This window comes from Narcine bancroftii, chromosome 8 (assembly GCF_036971445.1).
Source record: "Narcine bancroftii isolate sNarBan1 chromosome 8, sNarBan1.hap1, whole genome shotgun sequence".
Taxonomy (NCBI): domain Eukaryota; kingdom Metazoa; phylum Chordata; class Chondrichthyes; order Torpediniformes; family Narcinidae; genus Narcine; species Narcine bancroftii.
Window position 1 is genome coordinate 21,929,997 of NC_091476.1, and position 18,187 is coordinate 21,948,183.

At 42.2% G+C, this 18,187-nt stretch overlaps 1 protein-coding gene and 1 pseudogene across 36 annotated transcripts in view; both read right to left on the reverse strand.

Annotated features, from left to right (window-relative positions):
* The window catches only part of cox11 (cytochrome c oxidase assembly homolog 11 (yeast)), a 368,290-nt gene that overhangs the window by 317,546 nt on the left and 32,557 nt on the right, over nucleotides 1-18,187 (reverse strand). For 35 of the 36 annotated variants that reach the window (XM_069893135.1, XM_069893153.1, XM_069893156.1 and 32 more), the window contains 3 exons: nucleotides 17,066-17,221; nucleotides 14,841-14,966; nucleotides 5,522-7,277 (listed from right to left, as the gene is read on the reverse strand). In XM_069893135.1, the coding sequence (XP_069749236.1) occupies nucleotides 7,095-7,277; nucleotides 14,841-14,966; nucleotides 17,066-17,221 (465 nt within the window). In that variant the 3' untranslated portion in view covers nucleotides 5,522-7,094. Of the gene's footprint in view, nucleotides 1-5,521; nucleotides 7,278-14,840; nucleotides 14,967-17,065; nucleotides 17,222-18,187 lie in introns of those variants that run through there. The other variant, XM_069893165.1, reaches the window with a different exon arrangement.
* Nucleotides 15,776-15,873, reverse strand: LOC138742181 (U6 spliceosomal RNA; annotated as a pseudogene).

Genomic DNA, 18,187 nt, shown 5'->3' on the forward strand with positions numbered 1-18,187 from the left:
TAGATTTTCAACAAATTATAACCTTGCTGGTTAATGAAGAGCTCAAGGTTGATACAAGAAACCCATTGTGCCATGAGTCAAGCCTGTCCCTCTCTAAAAAAACTAATCAAATGCTGTCATGTTGCCTAATACTCTTTCATCAAGTCGATAAATTTTGCACACCTTCATTGGAAAGCATCCACTGTATGACATCTGAAACAGTCTGTGGCAAGTTGTATTAAAACACATACAGAAATGCTGGAGGAACTCAGCTGGTCTTGTTGGTCTATAGTAAAGATATAGTGTAAAGATATATTCAACTCCAATGGATGGTGTGAGACTGACTGAGTTCCTCCAGCATTCCTGTGTGCTTTTACTACAATCATAGCATCTGCAGACTTTTACTGCCCCCTGGAATTTTCCAGAGGCCAAGTTTAAGGTGACAGTGATCTTCATTTCTATTGGTAGTGCACACAAGGCAGAAGAATGGTTGAAACTCTGTTTGTAAAAGCTTGAACTCCATGTCGGCACAGAAAATTATTGACCTCAATATATTACTCCTGGTATGAGCAAGAATTCCCACAATTAATTCAACATCATTAACAGAAAAGATGCTAGTTAGTAGAGAAGTGGTAGCAAAGCACTTAAAAATAATAGGATTGGCAAAGTTGATGTATATATATTCCAGGAAGATATTTTGAAAAGATCTAAGAGTTACTTTTTAAAACTATAATTAATAGGATTGGCAAAGTTGATGTATATATATTCCAGGAAGATATTTTGAAAAGATCTAAGAGTTATTTTTAAAACTATAATTAACAAAGATGGAACAAGTGGATGTGATGCATTTAGAAGCCTTCAATACAATGTGACACAAGAGGTTATTAAAGAAAATGAGAAAATATTGGATTGTGATGGTTGGTTCACTGACAATAAATTGATCATTTTCAAGATGGCAGATTGTGAATAGTAGGGGCTCCAGCAGTTTATGATTTGGATGACAGGGCCAAATGTAATAATTACAAGTTTAATGATGATACCAAGCTGGGAGATAGTATGAGATATAAAAAGGATAGAGAGAGGCATCCATGGGTAACAGACAGATTAAGCGAATGAGTAAGCATATAACTGATGGAACATGGAAAAAATGTAATTTCATCCACTTTGCTTAACAATTATTTTGCTGACCTTGGGTGTTTGAAACATATGGAAAAGCTCTCTTCATATGGCAAGTTCCAAGCTGAGGCAATGGTCAATGGCTTGCTGATCACCTCATCATGACATTTTTCATTATTCTTAATCAATTTAAGAGCTAAATAACTTTAGAAATTTAGAACAATGGCTTAAAGCTTGCTTTTCCAAATTGATTCATACAATAAATCCAAATTTGGAAATATTGCACTATAAATATTTTGTCCAAAATGTAAATGTCAGAGAAATAAACGGTTCAGATGCTGAAACTTATTTTTTATATGCTACAGGAAAAAAATGATATATGGAGTTCAAGAATTAGTGTCCATGTGACTGAGACACCACTAACTAAAGTGGTAAAATCAAACATAGTTCACAAAGAATCTTCCTTACTTCATTTGTGCTTTTCCTATCTTTTCTTAAAGTTTTTAACTAGGCTACTATTTAGCAGATTCTGATTTGATTTCCGGATGTCCTTATGAGCCTTGGTATTATTGACAAACGATTTGATCAGAAGAAATCCCACTCAAAGAGACTGTTTCCATTTCACATCCACATACCTACCCCAATTTCCAGCAAAGGACATGAGGAAACAGTAATGATGCAAATCATCAGGTTATTCTTCTTTCAGTTTTTAAGCCATAATGGAAATTCCACTTTTTTTTCCACAGCATGTTAAACATTGTTTCATTCTTTGTTCTATTAATTCATAGAGATAAATGTTTTTGCTGGTGAATGCAAACATTCCTTAACAAACCACCTAGGTTGGCAACTGCTGTTTATGGTATCTCGAGATGTACAAGAGAGCCATCCTACTCATGTACATAACAATCAATATCCATCCAATCTGCTTATTTTTAGTGGAACTTTCTTTCACTTCTAACAATGCTTTCAGTTGATTTTTATGTTTTTGCCAATTTTTCTTAAGCCACTCAAATTTTCCCATCCAAATTATGCAAAGACAACCACTGGAAAGCATTTTGCATCCACTTCAGAAGGATCATTGTTGATGGATGGGCTAGGCGGTAGGACCCTGTGGAGAAGTGTTGAAAGGCCAAGACCCTGTTCCTCCCAGGCCCAGAACAGCGCAATGCTGCAACCACTATAGCCACATAAGTGCCCCCATACGTTCACTTTCATATTGGTTAAGTAAGTGGGGAGATGTGACAATGAGCATCCTCCTGGAACCGTTGAAGTACATTTGTTCAAATGGGGAGTTTCAACTCAGAATAGCATCTTGGAAGGAAACTTGCAAGTGGTGGTCATGTCCATCTGTAATCCAGATAGCAGAAGTTATGGGACGCCACAAGTAACCTGGAGACCATTTTGGAGTTATAATATTCTAAATTACTTTTCCTGTTTTCTGAGGATTCTTCAGTACAAGACCATGGAACATAGGAGCAGAAAGTTGCTATTCAGTCCATCTATTCTGCTTCACCATTCAATCATGGCTGATATATTTTTCCCTCTGGTTGAGCATATTCAGTGTGGGTGTGAGATGGAGAGACCAAATACTCCATGCCGCTGGTGCACACCCAGTGAGTGGAGTGGAGACAGCACTGCTCCGAAGGTTTCAACTGCCTGATCCTATAGCTGACAGCTCTGTACAGGCTTTAAATAGCCTGTTAAAAGAGCCAGCAGTGTTTGTGATCCTTCTAAACTTTGCCCATATTTAAAAAAAAACACTTAGGTGCTGAATTAGAACACTGAGTCTGCTCCGCCATTCAAATCATGGCTGATGTACATTTTCTTCCAACCCCATTCTTCCATCTTTTCGCCATCATCTTTGACACCCTTACTAATCGAGAACAAATCAACCTCTACTTTAAATAAATCCAATGACTTGGCATTCAGAATCAGAATCAGGATTTATTGTCTTGAACAAGTTATGTTTGTCATCTGTGGCAATGAATTCTACAGATTCACAACCTTCTCAATGAAAAACATTTCTCCTCAACTCTCTCCTAAGGAGACTTTTTTTTTTTTTTATTCTGAGGCTGTGCCCTCTAGTTCTAGACATTCCTACTATTGGAAATGCCTCCACATCCAGTCTGTCTAACCGTTCCAATGAGAAACATTGCCACACCACTACCACACCCCCCCAACCAATCCTTCTAACCTCCAGTGAGTAAAGGCCCAGTCATCTAATGCTCCTAAATAGTAAACCATTGGACAGCAATATTTATAACTACAAAAATTATAATTATTGTAGGGTTAATAGTTTAAAAAACTTTATAAAAGTTGAACAACTAAAGAAGAAATTTACAAATTATCTAAGTACATCTTTAAAAATAAAATATCCAGTGTGAATAATCAACACTTTTTTTTTACAATTTATGAACATAGTGATAGCATGAAATTGTATATTTCGGAACAAACAAATTCATTGTCACACTGTAGTGCTGTTGTGTTGGAGATAAATGATTGATACTCTGGTTTGTGAGAATTTCAAATTTCTGGCTGCAATTTCTCAAATTTAACTGGAAATATATGCAAGTACTTACATAGTTGTACCTCTGCTCCTATGTCCCATGGTCTCCCCCACTGATGTTGCTCGACCCGCTAAGTTCTTCTACCAGACTATTTTATTTTGCTCAGACTACAGGATGCTGGAATCTGAGGTCTCCTATTAATTTCAAGGAGCTTTACTTCTGAATATCTTATAGTCACTCTGTCACCATTTGGTCAAAAGCATTTTATTTTACTCCCTTGTTTCAATAAATAATTACAAATCTCTTTATTTGACTATGTTTCCACTTTTTCAACTGCCGCCCACTATTTGCCTCTCTCTCTCTTTCTCTCTCTCTGGTGTCGCACTTTGCAATATTTACAAGCGGATATTAGATTAATAAAAATAAACAATACATATTGGATAAATTGCAAACATCAGATCAGAATTGGAGTCACAGGAATAGAAACTACCTGAGATGATCATACACCTTGTATGATTTAGTGGGTTTAGCACAACGATGAAGGATCATTTAGGAGGCAAACAAGTCAAAGTTAAATTATGAAAATCTTTGAAACATCTTTGAAAATTAACCTGATTACCTTTGCATATCTATGAAAAAGTAAATGGAGAACAAGAATGTTGCAAACAGGAAGGAGACTTAATAGCTAATTATTGTTGGCCATTCTTCTCAATGTGATTATGGAGTGAAAAGTAAAGCAGATATTTTTGTAACTACAGTTTAAGCTTGTTAAATACACAAAATATGCCCAGCGCTGATTGAATCACAGATATTCTTTGAATTGTATAAACTATAGATATTAACAATATATTTACAGATTTTTACAGTAAATCTAAAATGTTGTGGGGCTAAAAGATTACATCACCATTGAACTGACAGACTGATACTGTAAAAATGATGAATAATTAATATTTTGGTTGTAACTTAACTAGGATTGTAAACTGGCAGCTGTCCATATCTTTAAGGATGTCAACATTTCCACAAACAGCAATAGTAAGAAGATACAAACCCAATTCAGCTATTAGGCTTGGCAATAAAAACCTTTGTGTTTTCAAATAAATTATGCATTGCAATTTAACAGTACACACAGAAGTTGCACACAATAGGGCAACAGACTCTGTCTATTAAGATCCACTATTTGTTTATTAAAAATGCACATGATGAAAGTAAAGATATTATGGTCTGGTCCAGTTTTTTCATATCTGGATGAATGGCCACATCTGAACAAAATAAGGTCTACAATATGTTCTGGCCAAAAAATAACAAACTCTACTAAGCTATTGGGCTGGTGATTAAGTCTTGCTTTGTGTTTTTAGGTTGAATGAATATACTCCCAATAGTCCACTCACATTAGCTACAGACCAAATCCATTTAATGTCCTTTATGTTATCCACATGTAACCAATACATGTCTCTGCAATAATTAATTGCACTTGAAAATATGAAGAACATCATTCATTCCCATGTTCCAACAGTAGTTAAAACAATTTTACAATGGACATTGAGAGTAGATATCAGTTTTGTCAGGTCCATTTTTGGAAACATTCAAAATATTCAATAGATTGATGTTGCACTGCTCCTAAAGTAAGAATTATAGCAGGCAACTTTTCACTAAAGATAGCAAGTAGAAATATATATTTATATATAATTCACGAACAGTAATCAAATTTAATGGGCTAAAATTGAAACAAACTGATAAGTAAATAAGAACTGTCAAGCAAAAGCAGGCCAATTTTAAGCTCCAGCTCTGTCAACTTTATGAATAAACTCAATTCAAATGTTATGCAAGAGTATGATTGATTTTTTCAATATTCATTTTAACATTTGCCAGATTACCTGATGTGATTCAATACATTTTACATTAAAATATAAATCACCTACCTTGGGATTAAAAACAAACACCTGCTTCTCCACCAGGAACTCTTTATATACATTTTCTCACAACTGTCATGATAGGGCATTCCACAGCCACATGCTACCATGCTCCAATTAAATTTCAAACTTGTAAAAGGTACAGGTGAGTCTGAGAACAGAATTTTACCATTATGAATTTCATAAATTACTGTTAAAACATCTGAAATGCAGAAAAAAATTGAACATAAAGATTACCCGAAAGAAAAGTATATACTGTAATTTTTTTATTAATTGTTTTCAAATTACATTTCTTGATGTAGGTGCACATGGTGCTACTTTGTTTTATGGATAACCAAGATACAGACTATTTTCTAAGGATGCAACTCCCCAGGAATATGAGTTTTGCCTGTATTCCTTACAAGTAGAATTTCAGAATAATTCTACAGTAAAATGTAATTCTACAGTAAATGTAAAACATGCAAAGTAACATGCTATATTATTTCAAACCAAACAAATAAAGAAACAATGACACACAAATACAACACAGCCAACCATAAACTCCTGCCCTGAAGTTATGGGAAATCACCCTGAAGAAATTAAGAATCAAAAACAGCCCGTGCTCAAATGTAGAGGTAAAATCAGATTAATGACAATGTAATACGAGCTTCCATTAAAATCCATAAATGCCTCTTGCTTATTATCAATACCATATTTGACATTAATCAATAACAAAAGTCTCTTCCTCTGGAATAGAAGAACTAGTGGGCAAATTCAAAACAAAACTGTATATTCTATACATCAAAAGGACCTCCTGTGGCCTCAAATGTGTGAGATAAGGCAGAAAAGTTTGATTAATTTTCATAACGATGGATAACCTACTTTTAGGAAATATTTTGAGATAGAGCGCATGGGTAATTTGAGGTTCCCACCTGAATTACCGCTGCATTATTGGAGGCATTGTTTCGTTGAAAAAACTCCAGTTCACCCCCTTAGAAAGAGCATCAGATGTGTTGTGAGTGATGGTGTTGTTGGGGAGGAATGGTACCGGACTTTACATTATGCTACTTTGGGACAGGATGCAACAGAATTAAGGACAGGGCCAAAGTCAGTTTTCTCTGAACCTTCAATGAGAAGGTGAGGATATAAGAAAAGCTATTTTAGGAAATTCTATGCCTGTTCTTTGGATACAAGATAAGGGTAGTCACTGCAACTGAGCAATGGAGGCGATGAAATGGCCAAAAGTTATGTGGTTCATTGTCATAAACTTAATGGGATTTAATAGCAAAGCTTTCCCTTCTTCTCATGGATACAATATAAACCAAGACATGAAATGTTAATAATGAGATGCTATTGCAAAACTGAATCAGAGATTCATTCTGTGACATTTGCATGATGGACTGCTTTACTCTAGGAAAGCAGTTTACTTGCCTGGTTCTTCATTTTATTTTGCCTCCATGGTCATCCTACTTCCAAAACATTTCCTTGCTCTTAGAGTATTTTGTTGATCATCTCATTTTTACAATCACAACGTGAAGGATCCTTCGCTGGGTTATTGCTATTTAAAGGATTATGTCTGAATGAATTCTATAACAATTTTATACTAATTATATCCAGGTAAAGGTAGCTTTAGACCATCTTTTGCCTCAAAGAATGTGTAAGAGAGAGTAATGGTCTCGACACGTGCCATTGCTGGATCCTGTGCAAACTCAGGATCAATGTAAAAGAAAACCGGCATGTCTACTTCTTCATAGGGATTTAGCCGTTGTTCTTCGAAGCAGAAACACTGAAAGACAGGAAAAGATCAGGCATTATTGCATTCATGTTGCATTATTCCCAAAGTGCTATTATCAGATTAATAATACACAAGAAATATAGACCTGTAATTAGCTCAGCCTATAAAGTTTATATTCTCTTCTGAACCAAACCTAATTCTTGCTTTGGTCAGGGTTTTAAAGAGGAGAGGGAGGATTGGGGAGGGAGGGAGGGAGGGAGGGAGGGAGGGAGGGAGGGAGGGAGGGAGGGAGGGAGGGAGGATTGGGGAGGGAGGATTGGGGAGGGAGGGAGGGAGGGAGGGAGGGAGGATTGGGGAGGGAGGGAGGGAGGGAGGGAGGGAGGATTGGGGAGGGAGGGAGGGAGGGAGGGAGGGAGGATTGGGGAGGGAGGGAGGGAGGGAGGGAGGGAGGATTGGGGAGGGAGGGAGGGAGGGAGGGAGGGAGGATTGGGGAGGGAGGGAGGGAGGGAGGGAGGATTGGGGAGGGAGGGAGGGAGGGAGGGAGGGAGGATTGGGGAGGGAGGGAGGGAGGGAGGGAGGGAGGATTGGGGAGGGAGGGAGGGAGGGAGGGAGGGAGGATTGGGGAGGGAGGGAGGGAGGGAGGGAGGGAGGATTGGGGAGGGAGGGAGGGAGGGAGGGAGGGAGGGAGGGAGGGAGGGAGGGAGGGAGGGAGGATTGGGGAGGGAGGATTGGGGAGGGAGGGAGGGAGGGAGGGAGGATTGGGGAGGGAGGGAGGGAGGGAGGGAGGATTGGGGAGGGAGGGAGGGAGGGAGGGAGGATTGGGGAGGGAGGGAGGGAGGGAGGGAGGATTGGGGAGGGAGGGAGGGAGGGAGGGAGGGAGGATTGGGGAGGGAGGGAGGGAGGGAGGGAGGGAGGATTGGGGAGGGAGGGAGGGAGGGAGGGAGGATTGGGGAGGGAGGGAGGGAGGGAGGGAGGATTGGGGAGGGAGGGAGGGAGGGAGGGAGGGAGGATTGGGGAGGGAGGGAGGGAGGGAGGGAGGGAGGATTGGGGAGGGAGGGAGGGAGGGAGGGAGGGAGGATTGGGGAGGGAGGGAGGGAGGGAGGGAGGGAGGATTGGGGAGGGAGGGAGGGAGGGAGGGAGGGAGGATTGGGGAGGGAGGGAGGGAGGGAGGGAGGGAGGATTGGGGAGGGAGGGAGGGAGGGAGGGAGGGAGGATTGGGGAGGGAGGGAGGATTGGGGAGGGAGGGAGGGAGGGAGGATTGGGGAGGGAGGGAGGGAGGGAGGGAGGGAGGGAGGGAGGGAGGGAGGGAGGGAGGGAGGGAGGGAGGGAGGGAGGGAGGGAGGATTGGGGAGGGAGGATTGGGGAGGGAGGATTGGGGAGGGAGGATTGGGGAGGGAGGATTGGGGAGGGAGGATTGGGGAGGGAGGATTGGGGAGGGAGGATTGGGGAGGGAGGATTGGGGAGGGAGGATTGGGGAGGGAGGATTGGGGAGGGAGGATTGGGGAGGGAGGATTGGGGAGGGAGGATTGGGGAGGGAGGATTGGGGAGGGAGGATTGGGGAGGGAGGATTGGGGAGGGAGGATTGGGGAGGGAGGATTGGGGAGGGAGGATTGGGGAGGGAGGATTGGGGAGGGAGGATTGGGGAGGGAGGATTGGGGAGGGAGGATTGGGGAGGGAGGATTGGGGAGGGAGGATTGGGGAGGGAGGATTGGGGAGGGAGGATTGGGGAGGGAGGATTGGGGAGGGAGGATTGGGGAGGGAGGATTGGGGAGGGAGGATTGGGGAGGGAGGATTGGGGAGGGAGGATTGGGGAGGGAGGATTGGGGAGGGAGGATTGGGGAGGGAGGATTGGGGAGGGAGGATTGGGGAGGGAGGATTGGGGAGGGAGGATTGGGGAGGGAGGATTGGGGAGGGAGGATTGGGGAGGGAGGATTGGGGAGGGAGGATTGGGGAGGGAGGATTGGGGAGGGAGGATTGGGGAGGGAGGATTGGGGAGGGAGGATTGGGGAGGGAGGATTGGGGAGGGAGGATTGGGGAGGGAGGATTGGGGAGGGAGGATTGGGGAGGGAGGATTGGGGAGGGAGGATTGGGGAGGGAGGATTGGGGAGGGAGGATTGGGGAGGGAGGATTGGGGAGGGAGGATTGGGGAGGGAGGATTGGGGAGGGAGGATTGGGGAGGGAGGATTGGGGAGGGAGGATTGGGGAGGGAGGATTGGGGAGGGAGGATTGGGGAGGGAGGATTGGGGAGGGAGGATTGGGGAGGGAGGATTGGGGAGGGAGGATTGGGGAGGGAGGATTGGGGAGGGAGGATTGGGGAGGGAGGATTGGGGAGGGAGGATTGGGGAGGGAGGATTGGGGAGGGAGGATTGGGGAGGGAGGATTGGGGAGGGAGGATTGGGGAGGGAGGATTGGGGAGGGAGGATTGGGGAGGGAGGATTGGGGAGGGAGGATTGGGGAGGGAGGATTGGGGAGGGAGGATTGGGGAGGGAGGATTGGGGAGGGAGGATTGGGGAGGGAGGATTGGGGAGGGAGGATTGGGGAGGGAGGATTGGGGAGGGAGGATTGGGGAGGGAGGATTGGGGAGGGAGGATTGGGGAGGGAGGATTGGGGAGGGAGGATTGGGGAGGGAGGATTGGGGAGGGAGGATTGGGGAGGGAGGATTGGGGAGGGAGGATTGGGGAGGGAGGATTGGGGAGGGAGGATTGGGGAGGGAGGATTGGGGAGGGAGGATTGGGGAGGGAGGATTGGGGAGGGAGGATTGGGGAGGGAGGATTGGGGAGGGAGGATTGGGGAGGGAGGATTGGGGAGGGAGGATTGGGGAGGGAGGATTGGGGAGGGAGGATTGGGGAGGGAGGATTGGGGAGGGAGGATTGGGGAGGGAGGATTGGGGAGGGAGGATTGGGGAGGGAGGATTGGGGAGGGAGGATTGGGGAGGGAGGATTGGGGAGGGAGGATTGGGGAGGGAGGATTGGGGAGGGAGGATTGGGGAGGGAGGATTGGGGAGGGAGGATTGGGGAGGGAGGATTGGGGAGGGAGGATTGGGGAGGGAGGATTGGGGAGGGAGGATTGGGGAGGGAGGATTGGGGAGGGAGGATTGGGGAGGGAGGATTGGGGAGGGAGGATTGGGGAGGGAGGATTGGGGAGGGAGGATTGGGGAGGGAGGATTGGGGAGGGAGGATTGGGGAGGGAGGATTGGGGAGGGAGGATTGGGGAGGGAGGATTGGGGAGGGAGGATTGGGGAGGGAGGATTGGGGAGGGAGGATTGGGGAGGGAGGATTGGGGAGGGAGGATTGGGGAGGGAGGATTGGGGAGGGAGGATTGGGGAGGGAGGATTGGGGAGGGAGGATTGGGGAGGGAGGATTGGGGAGGGAGGATTGGGGAGGGAGGATTGGGGAGGGAGGATTGGGGAGGGAGGATTGGGGAGGGAGGATTGGGGAGGGAGGATTGGGGAGGGAGGATTGGGGAGGGAGGATTGGGGAGGGAGGATTGGGGAGGGAGGATTGGGGAGGGAGGATTGGGGAGGGAGGATTGGGGAGGGAGGATTGGGGAGGGAGGATTGGGGAGGGAGGATTGGGGAGGGAGGATTGGGGAGGGAGGATTGGGGAGGGAGGATTGGGGAGGGAGGATTGGGGAGGGAGGATTGGGGAGGGAGGATTGGGGAGGGAGGATTGGGGAGGGAGGATTGGGGAGGGAGGATTGGGGAGGGAGGATTGGGGAGGGAGGATTGGGGAGGGAGGATTGGGGAGGGAGGATTGGGGAGGGAGGATTGGGGAGGGAGGATTGGGGAGGGAGGATTGGGGAGGGAGGATTGGGGAGGGAGGATTGGGGAGGGAGGATTGGGGAGGGAGGATTGGGGAGGGAGGATTGGGGAGGGAGGATTGGGGAGGGAGGATTGGGGAGGGAGGATTGGGGAGGGAGGATTGGGGAGGGAGGATTGGGGAGGGAGGATTGGGGAGGGAGGATTGGGGAGGGAGGATTGGGGAGGGAGGATTGGGGAGGGAGGAAGGATTGGGGAGGGAGGAAGGATTGGGGAGGGAGGAAGGATTGGGGAGGGAGGAAGGATTGGGGAGGGAGGAAGGATTGGGGAGGGAGGAAGGATTGGGGAGGGAGGAAGGATTGGGGAGGGAGGAAGGATTGGGGAGGGAGGAAGGATTGGGGAGGGAGGAAGGATTGGGGAGGGAGGAAGGATTGGGGAGGGAGGAAGGATTGGGGAGGGAGGAAGGATTGGGGGGAGGGGTGGAGTGAGGTGGGGGAAAAACGAAGGAATCAGGCGCAAAATTCGGAATTCAAAATTGAAAGTAACTGAACTGTAGCCATCTCTCCATCATTTTCTCCTGCAAGTGTTAAGTTTTAATCAAGATCTTATGACCATTTGTACTGTATTATTATGTTTAAGATGTTTTAGTGTATTAGGAAGTGTTTTATATGCATGTAAAGGTAAGATGTATAGTATATACTAAGATAAACATTTGTCTAACTGACACTAAATAAGGATTGTTCCGACTTGAATAAAAATTCGGGTTAAAGGCAGACATGGGTAACGGAACTCATATTTAACCTGGGAACTGCCTGTATTCAAGGCTTGGAGTCAATGAAAAATGACACTGGTTCCAAAGAGATTGAGGCTTTTCAGCATTAGGGGAGATAACAGAAAAACATAAGAAATAGAAGCAGGAGTCGGCTATCTGGCCTGTCAAGTCTGCTCTGCTATTAAATAAAATCATGTCTGATCTGGCTGGGGACTCAGGTCTACTAGCCTGCCTTTTCACCATGATATATTGATTTAATATAAAAACAAGATAAACATTACTTATCTTAATGAGACTTTTGAGATGAGCATAAAATAATGAAATCGCTAAAAATAAATCGCAACATTTTAGATTTATTCTCAGTAAAACCCATTTTTAGCTCTAAGCTACTTGAATTCCTGTTAGTTTTTTTTTCTACAAATCCATTTTTGGTTAATACTTTTTCCATGAGCATGCTTATTTTTTTTACTATTATCACTGCAGTGCAATATACCACTTCCAATCATACAATGCGCCATTTTTGGCACATGCCATAGGATGGCCATCCCTGGTATACATCAATAATTTGGAAGAAGGGACTGAGTGGAATGTAAATGGAGTGGAAGAGCAAATTGTGTGGAAATCTGGAGAGTCTGCACAATGATTGCCAACCGGAGAAACTCTGCCTTCTGTTGGTTAACCAATCCTCTATCCATGCCAATACATTAACCACAACTCCATGCATCTTTATATTATAAAGAAGTCTTACATGGCACTTAATGAATGCTTTCTTTAAATCCAATTTGCAACATTCACCAGTTCCCCTTAATCCTCTGGGCTCATTACATCTTCAAAGAACTCCAGATAGTTTGTCAAACAAGAGACACTTCACATAAAAGGAAAGGCTAATCAATAGGCTTATTTGAAATTATACATTTTCTGGACCAACAGTATCAGTTTTAATGTAGCAAAGATAATTCTGAACTGACTTCAAGCATGATTAATATATAGAATGGACTTTTAGATAATGATAATCATAAGGAGCAAAGTGGAAATAATTCAGTGAAAGAGGAAAAATCTCATTTTTCTTGTGATTCTTTATTCAAAGCTAATTTGTAATTTAAAAGTTACAATGTAAGAATCAAGTTAGAATGTTTGAATTAGGAGAAGACCTGATCCTCCCAGCCTGCTCCATCATTAGTTCAGTTCAAGTTTATTGTCACATGTATGAAGGTTCAATGAGAAAGTTAATTCAAGATCATGGTTGACTTTCTACCTCTGCTCCATTTCTATGTACTACTTCCACATCTCTTGAAATCCAGAAACCTGTTCATCTCTGTTCTGAAGGAACATAATGACAGCGTTTCCACACATATCTGGGTAGAAAATCCAAAGACTCATCAACCTCTAAGTAAAGAAATGTATTTTCATCTCAGTCATTAAATGGCTGATCGGTTATTTTTGAGAATGTGACTCCTGGTTTCTGGACTCTTCAGCCTTGGAAACATCATCCTGAATCCACCCCAATGAACCCTAAGTGTTTTGTAAGTTTCAATGAGATAGCATCAGATTAATCTAAATTCCAGAGACTGCAGGCCTCACTCTTCATATTACAAACCTTCTATTCCAAGGTCTCATTTATTGGATCTTCACTGCACACTCCACAGTGGCTAATGGGTCCTTTATAATTGTAGAAATAAATATTTATTCCTGTACTTCAATCCTTTGATTACAAAGATTTATTGGTTGCTGCATCTGTAGGTGGCTCTCTGTGTTCTAGACTGTATCAAACTAATTGCAATCAGAGTTTATTGACCCATGTGATAAAGTTATGATCAAATTTTGATATTAATAAACCTAAAGATTAGATTCATAAATTGTAAATCCAGGCAAATGATTATCCAGAATCAAAATGCAGATGGTCCCCAATATACATCTGAGTTCTGTTCTGACCAGCCGGACACAAGTTGGACATATGTTACTCCGGGCCGACACATTCTTAAACTAAAGCCGTGGCACTTCGTCCACGGCCCAGCCAGCCTGGCACTGGAAAGACCCATTGTCCACTACCACCAGCACCTAGCCTGTGCTCATCACCTGAAATACTGGGTCCACCAGTGCCTTTGTGTCCAAAAAATAGAGCACATTTGGCAGCAGCAGATTCTTGGCACCCTCTTAGCCCGTGGCTGCCGTCATAAACAGCCCCTGAACCTAACGCCTAATTTTTGTATTTACATATATTCTTTTCTTTATTTTTTTTAATTTATATTTTTTTCCAGTCGTATGTACAGATGGTCGTAAATTGCATAGGTCATAAGTAGGGGACCACTTGTATAGTGAATTTCTTTAGCTTTTTCTCATGAATAGGGGGGATAGAGGGATATGGACAGAGTGCTTGTAAGTGGGATTAGAGGAGGGTACTTGGATCAGTGCGGACTAGAAAGGCCAAATTGGCCTGTTTCCGTGCTGTAATTGTAATATGGTTATATGGAATGAAAACACTGCACTGTATAAACAATGAAGATCCCAAGCGTTGGGTATCCTCACTTCTTGTCAGCTTTGCTGTTGCCAGTGATTCGGAAGATTTCTTTGCGCCTAAAATTAGTCAATTAGTTGTGATAAAGTAAATTTAGACCTGCTGAAGAGCTGACCTGAAATTACTAGTCCGACAAAACATTGCGTCAAGTGAAGTTGCATTAGGTGTTGGCCTGATCAGCTAGACTTTCAGGCCAAATGAAAGCTACAGCTGTCACTGCAATCTTTGGGAGCCAAGGATACTTAAATTTCTTGAACTGCTTCCACAGATCATCTTTTTGTTTTAAACGTCACAAATTCTTGAAGTAACCTACTAGTTCAAAAGTTTGGAACAGGAAAATATAGGACCTTTTAATAAAATTAACAAACAATATGCTCATTTTCAAGGATACTTTGAAATTCATATGATTAGAAATAAACATCTTGGAGCTGCAACAATTTCCATCGACAATGTTTAAAAGGACTGCCTGAAGGAAGTCAAATCACCCACACAAGACAAAACTGTAAAGTTAAGCAAAGTGGTTTTAAAAGTATTTTTTCCAACATCTGACTCATTATTTTCATACTGTACCTGTATTTTGTTGAAGTACTGGCCTGCATCAAATGGCACTACATTGTAGGTAGAAATTCCAATGACTGGTTTGTCAGTGGGATTCTTTGCTTTATAAAATGCCAGAGCAGTTTCTCCAGGAACCACCTGGAGCAAAATCAAAACAAATTAAACATTGTTACAATCTTTTTTCCATTGCCAAATTGATTTTAAAAAGTGTTATAAAGTAAGAAGGGCAGAAGAAATCAATTAATCACTCAGTATAGCTAGCTGGGTTACTTTGCAAAACAGAGCAATGATAATAGTTGATGACACTTGATGAACAAAAGGCAATGGATTGCTTGTTAGTCAACTTGTGTCTAACTTCCAGAGTTGCACACTGAGACATGGAAGTGAGAGGCAAGCTGGAGAACAGGTCCAGTATCATCAGGAACATCTGAGCTTCCACTCTACCACTGGACTCACCAGTGAGGCAGGTGCGGAGCACTAATGTACTCAACGAAGCAGCCAGATGTACTTTCCAACTTTTTGCAGCCATGGATGGCATTTAACCCTGATTAAATAGATAAGTGCAGTTAAGTAGCATATTTAAGTTTTAATTTTACTTTCTTTTAATTTTCATTAACTTTTATGACTTAATAGTGATGTTCAATAAATACTTTTCAATAAATTTTACTTTACTATTTAAGTTTAGTCCAATGCTTTAAAAAAGTTTTTTCCTGAGATCTAGTTGTTCACTCTGCCTCACAGGAAATCTCTTGCGTCCAGCTGGTCTGCACAAGCAGCCCTTCATTTCTAGAACAGGTTTGTGCAAGTGAATGGGAACCATTGGGAGCAATTTTGGGCAATGGTACAGATCCTGAACTACCTGGCCCATTCAAAATATCATCAAATATCTGGTCAAATCAATGCTAGCTTTCACTGAATATTTATTTTTATTTTTAAAATTGAACTTTATTAAATAAAAACACCACAAATTTGCATGTCACCCTTGCGCAGGGGCCATGCTGATCTTTTAAAATCATTCCAATTTTCGTACATGTGCTGGTTTCATTGAATATCTTAAAGGGCATTAAATATCTTAAGAGAAATAGTATCAACTAGAGAGGGAATTTCAAATCTGATAGCATTCAGCAACCGAGGCTTTATCTCCATTTACGTTATGGAATGATCAAGAAGTAACAATTAGAGAGGTGGAAAAGGGTATAGAGCGGGAGAAATAGAAGGTTATAGGACTGGAGATCACAGCAACCTTTGCAAACAAAGGTTCACATTTTAAAAACAAGAGCAAACTTGGGGTAGTAAATAGGAGGCCAACAGGTAAACAGAACTTGGTTCAAGTGAGAACATGAGAACAGGACCTCACAGAAAACTGCATGAAAGAAGCTATCTGGAAATGGACTGGAAAAATCAAGTCTTCAGGAATAAAGGCATGGATAAGAATCTCAGCTGGAGATAACAGGAGGGTGTGTGGGGCAGAAGGGGTACTTGGGAGACAGAATCTTACAGAGATGGAAATAGGTGGGATTAATTTGGTATAAATAAACATATTATCCAGAGGATTTTCTAATATCAAAAACACAATCAGAATTGTGAACCTGGTAACTCAGTTTGAGAAAGATATGAAGAAGGATGTGTAGTAGGTGATGGAAGTGCTTGTGAAAGGGAGAGTCGACAAAATGTTTTCTTTCTTTATTACAATACTTGGAGAAAATTTCTGCTCACCTACTACAGTATTCCAGAGAATTTGTAAATTTAAAGACAGAGAGGTCAAGGGAGGTTGTTAAGAAAGCTGGGTGGAAGCAGTATCCATGTGGAGACTGATATAGCATAGTAGATAGCATGAGAATCTGGAATTCATTGTCAAACATTTTTTTATGCTTTCCTAAAGGAACTAGATAGCTAAACTGAAACAAAAAGGGAAGGGTACAAGAATTGAATGGGAAATGTGATTTGATTAGAGAAAAACACAGATAAAGACAAAAGACAAATGTTTTTTGGACAAATGTCTTTTAGAATACCAAATGGATTTGGTATTCTAACATCGAGTGACTGGCCCCCAGATCTGAAGGTGCAATAGACCAATTAAAACCTACTTACTGATTTATGCAATGCAAAACTATAATGATCTGAGATTAGAACGATGCATCAAGAACAAAGTTTAAATGATTTATGAGTTAATTTGTATTGTTGAGCAGAATGTCAATTCTCCATATCAAGTAAGTAATTGTTCACAAGTTACTCACGTAGATTTCAGTTTGCTGAGGTCTAAAGTTCCATTGCAAGCTGGAATGTACATCAGCATTGAAAGTAATTTTAATAACTCGATCCTTCACAGGCTGCATGGTTTCAACTTGTTCCATATTGTGACCAGCTACTGCAGTTCCTCCCAGTCCTGTAGCCTGCAAATTGACAAATTGTTAAAAGTTAAGGCAACTAGCTGAAACTAGGAAAAAAAAGTTAAAAATAAATATATTCAACACGCAATTAAGTGAACATGCTTTGGTTCTACAGGTAGTCTTTTTCATTAGGCATCGTGTGGAAAACGTCTTGCCTCAAATCATTCTTATAGCTACCAACATTATGCAATCTTAATATCTTTTTTTGAAGATGGTTTGCAAGGAAAAAAATATATCTACCCACTTTTAAAACAACTGCGGGGTGTATTCTTTTTTTGTTTTGAAGGAAAAAGAGATGAACTACATATACAGGGCAACTAGTTAGTTATTTTGAGATATTACAATCAACACAATTACTTGTCAACGAACATTTTATTTGAAACCAATTTGAACAATGGAGATAATTAAACAGTAGATATTTGATTCCTGGTGTCTATTTCAACATTGATAAAATCACATCTATCTGCCTTTATCTATTTCCCTGAATACAAAAATCTATTGAGTTCAGATTTAAAACTAACACATAACCTAGCAATTAAAATTAGATCACCACTAACAGTAATGAGATTTTTTTCATGATGAAATAAAATGATCGTACTTATATTCACTTTTCATTTCTAAAATTTATAGATTAAGACCAAAAGATATTGAGCAGAGTTATTTGATATTTTCCTGAACAAGTGATTGAGCCTGCAGTTCTCCCAGCTTTTACAAAGTGTCAGTGTACAAATTTTTTGTACTCCCTTTCCTACTGCTGCTTCTGAAAGTGAATTACCAATGAAGAAGTCTATTTCATTCTTAAAAATATCAATGTACTTGTATTTAAGTAGCATCTTACATTGCAAGAGCATCACAGAATACATCACATAAAAATTTCCTCTGAATACAGTGACTCTTATGTTAGCAAATGCACATCTATTCCACCTTATAACTGGTGTTGAAATTAATGATCATATAATATTGCCTGAG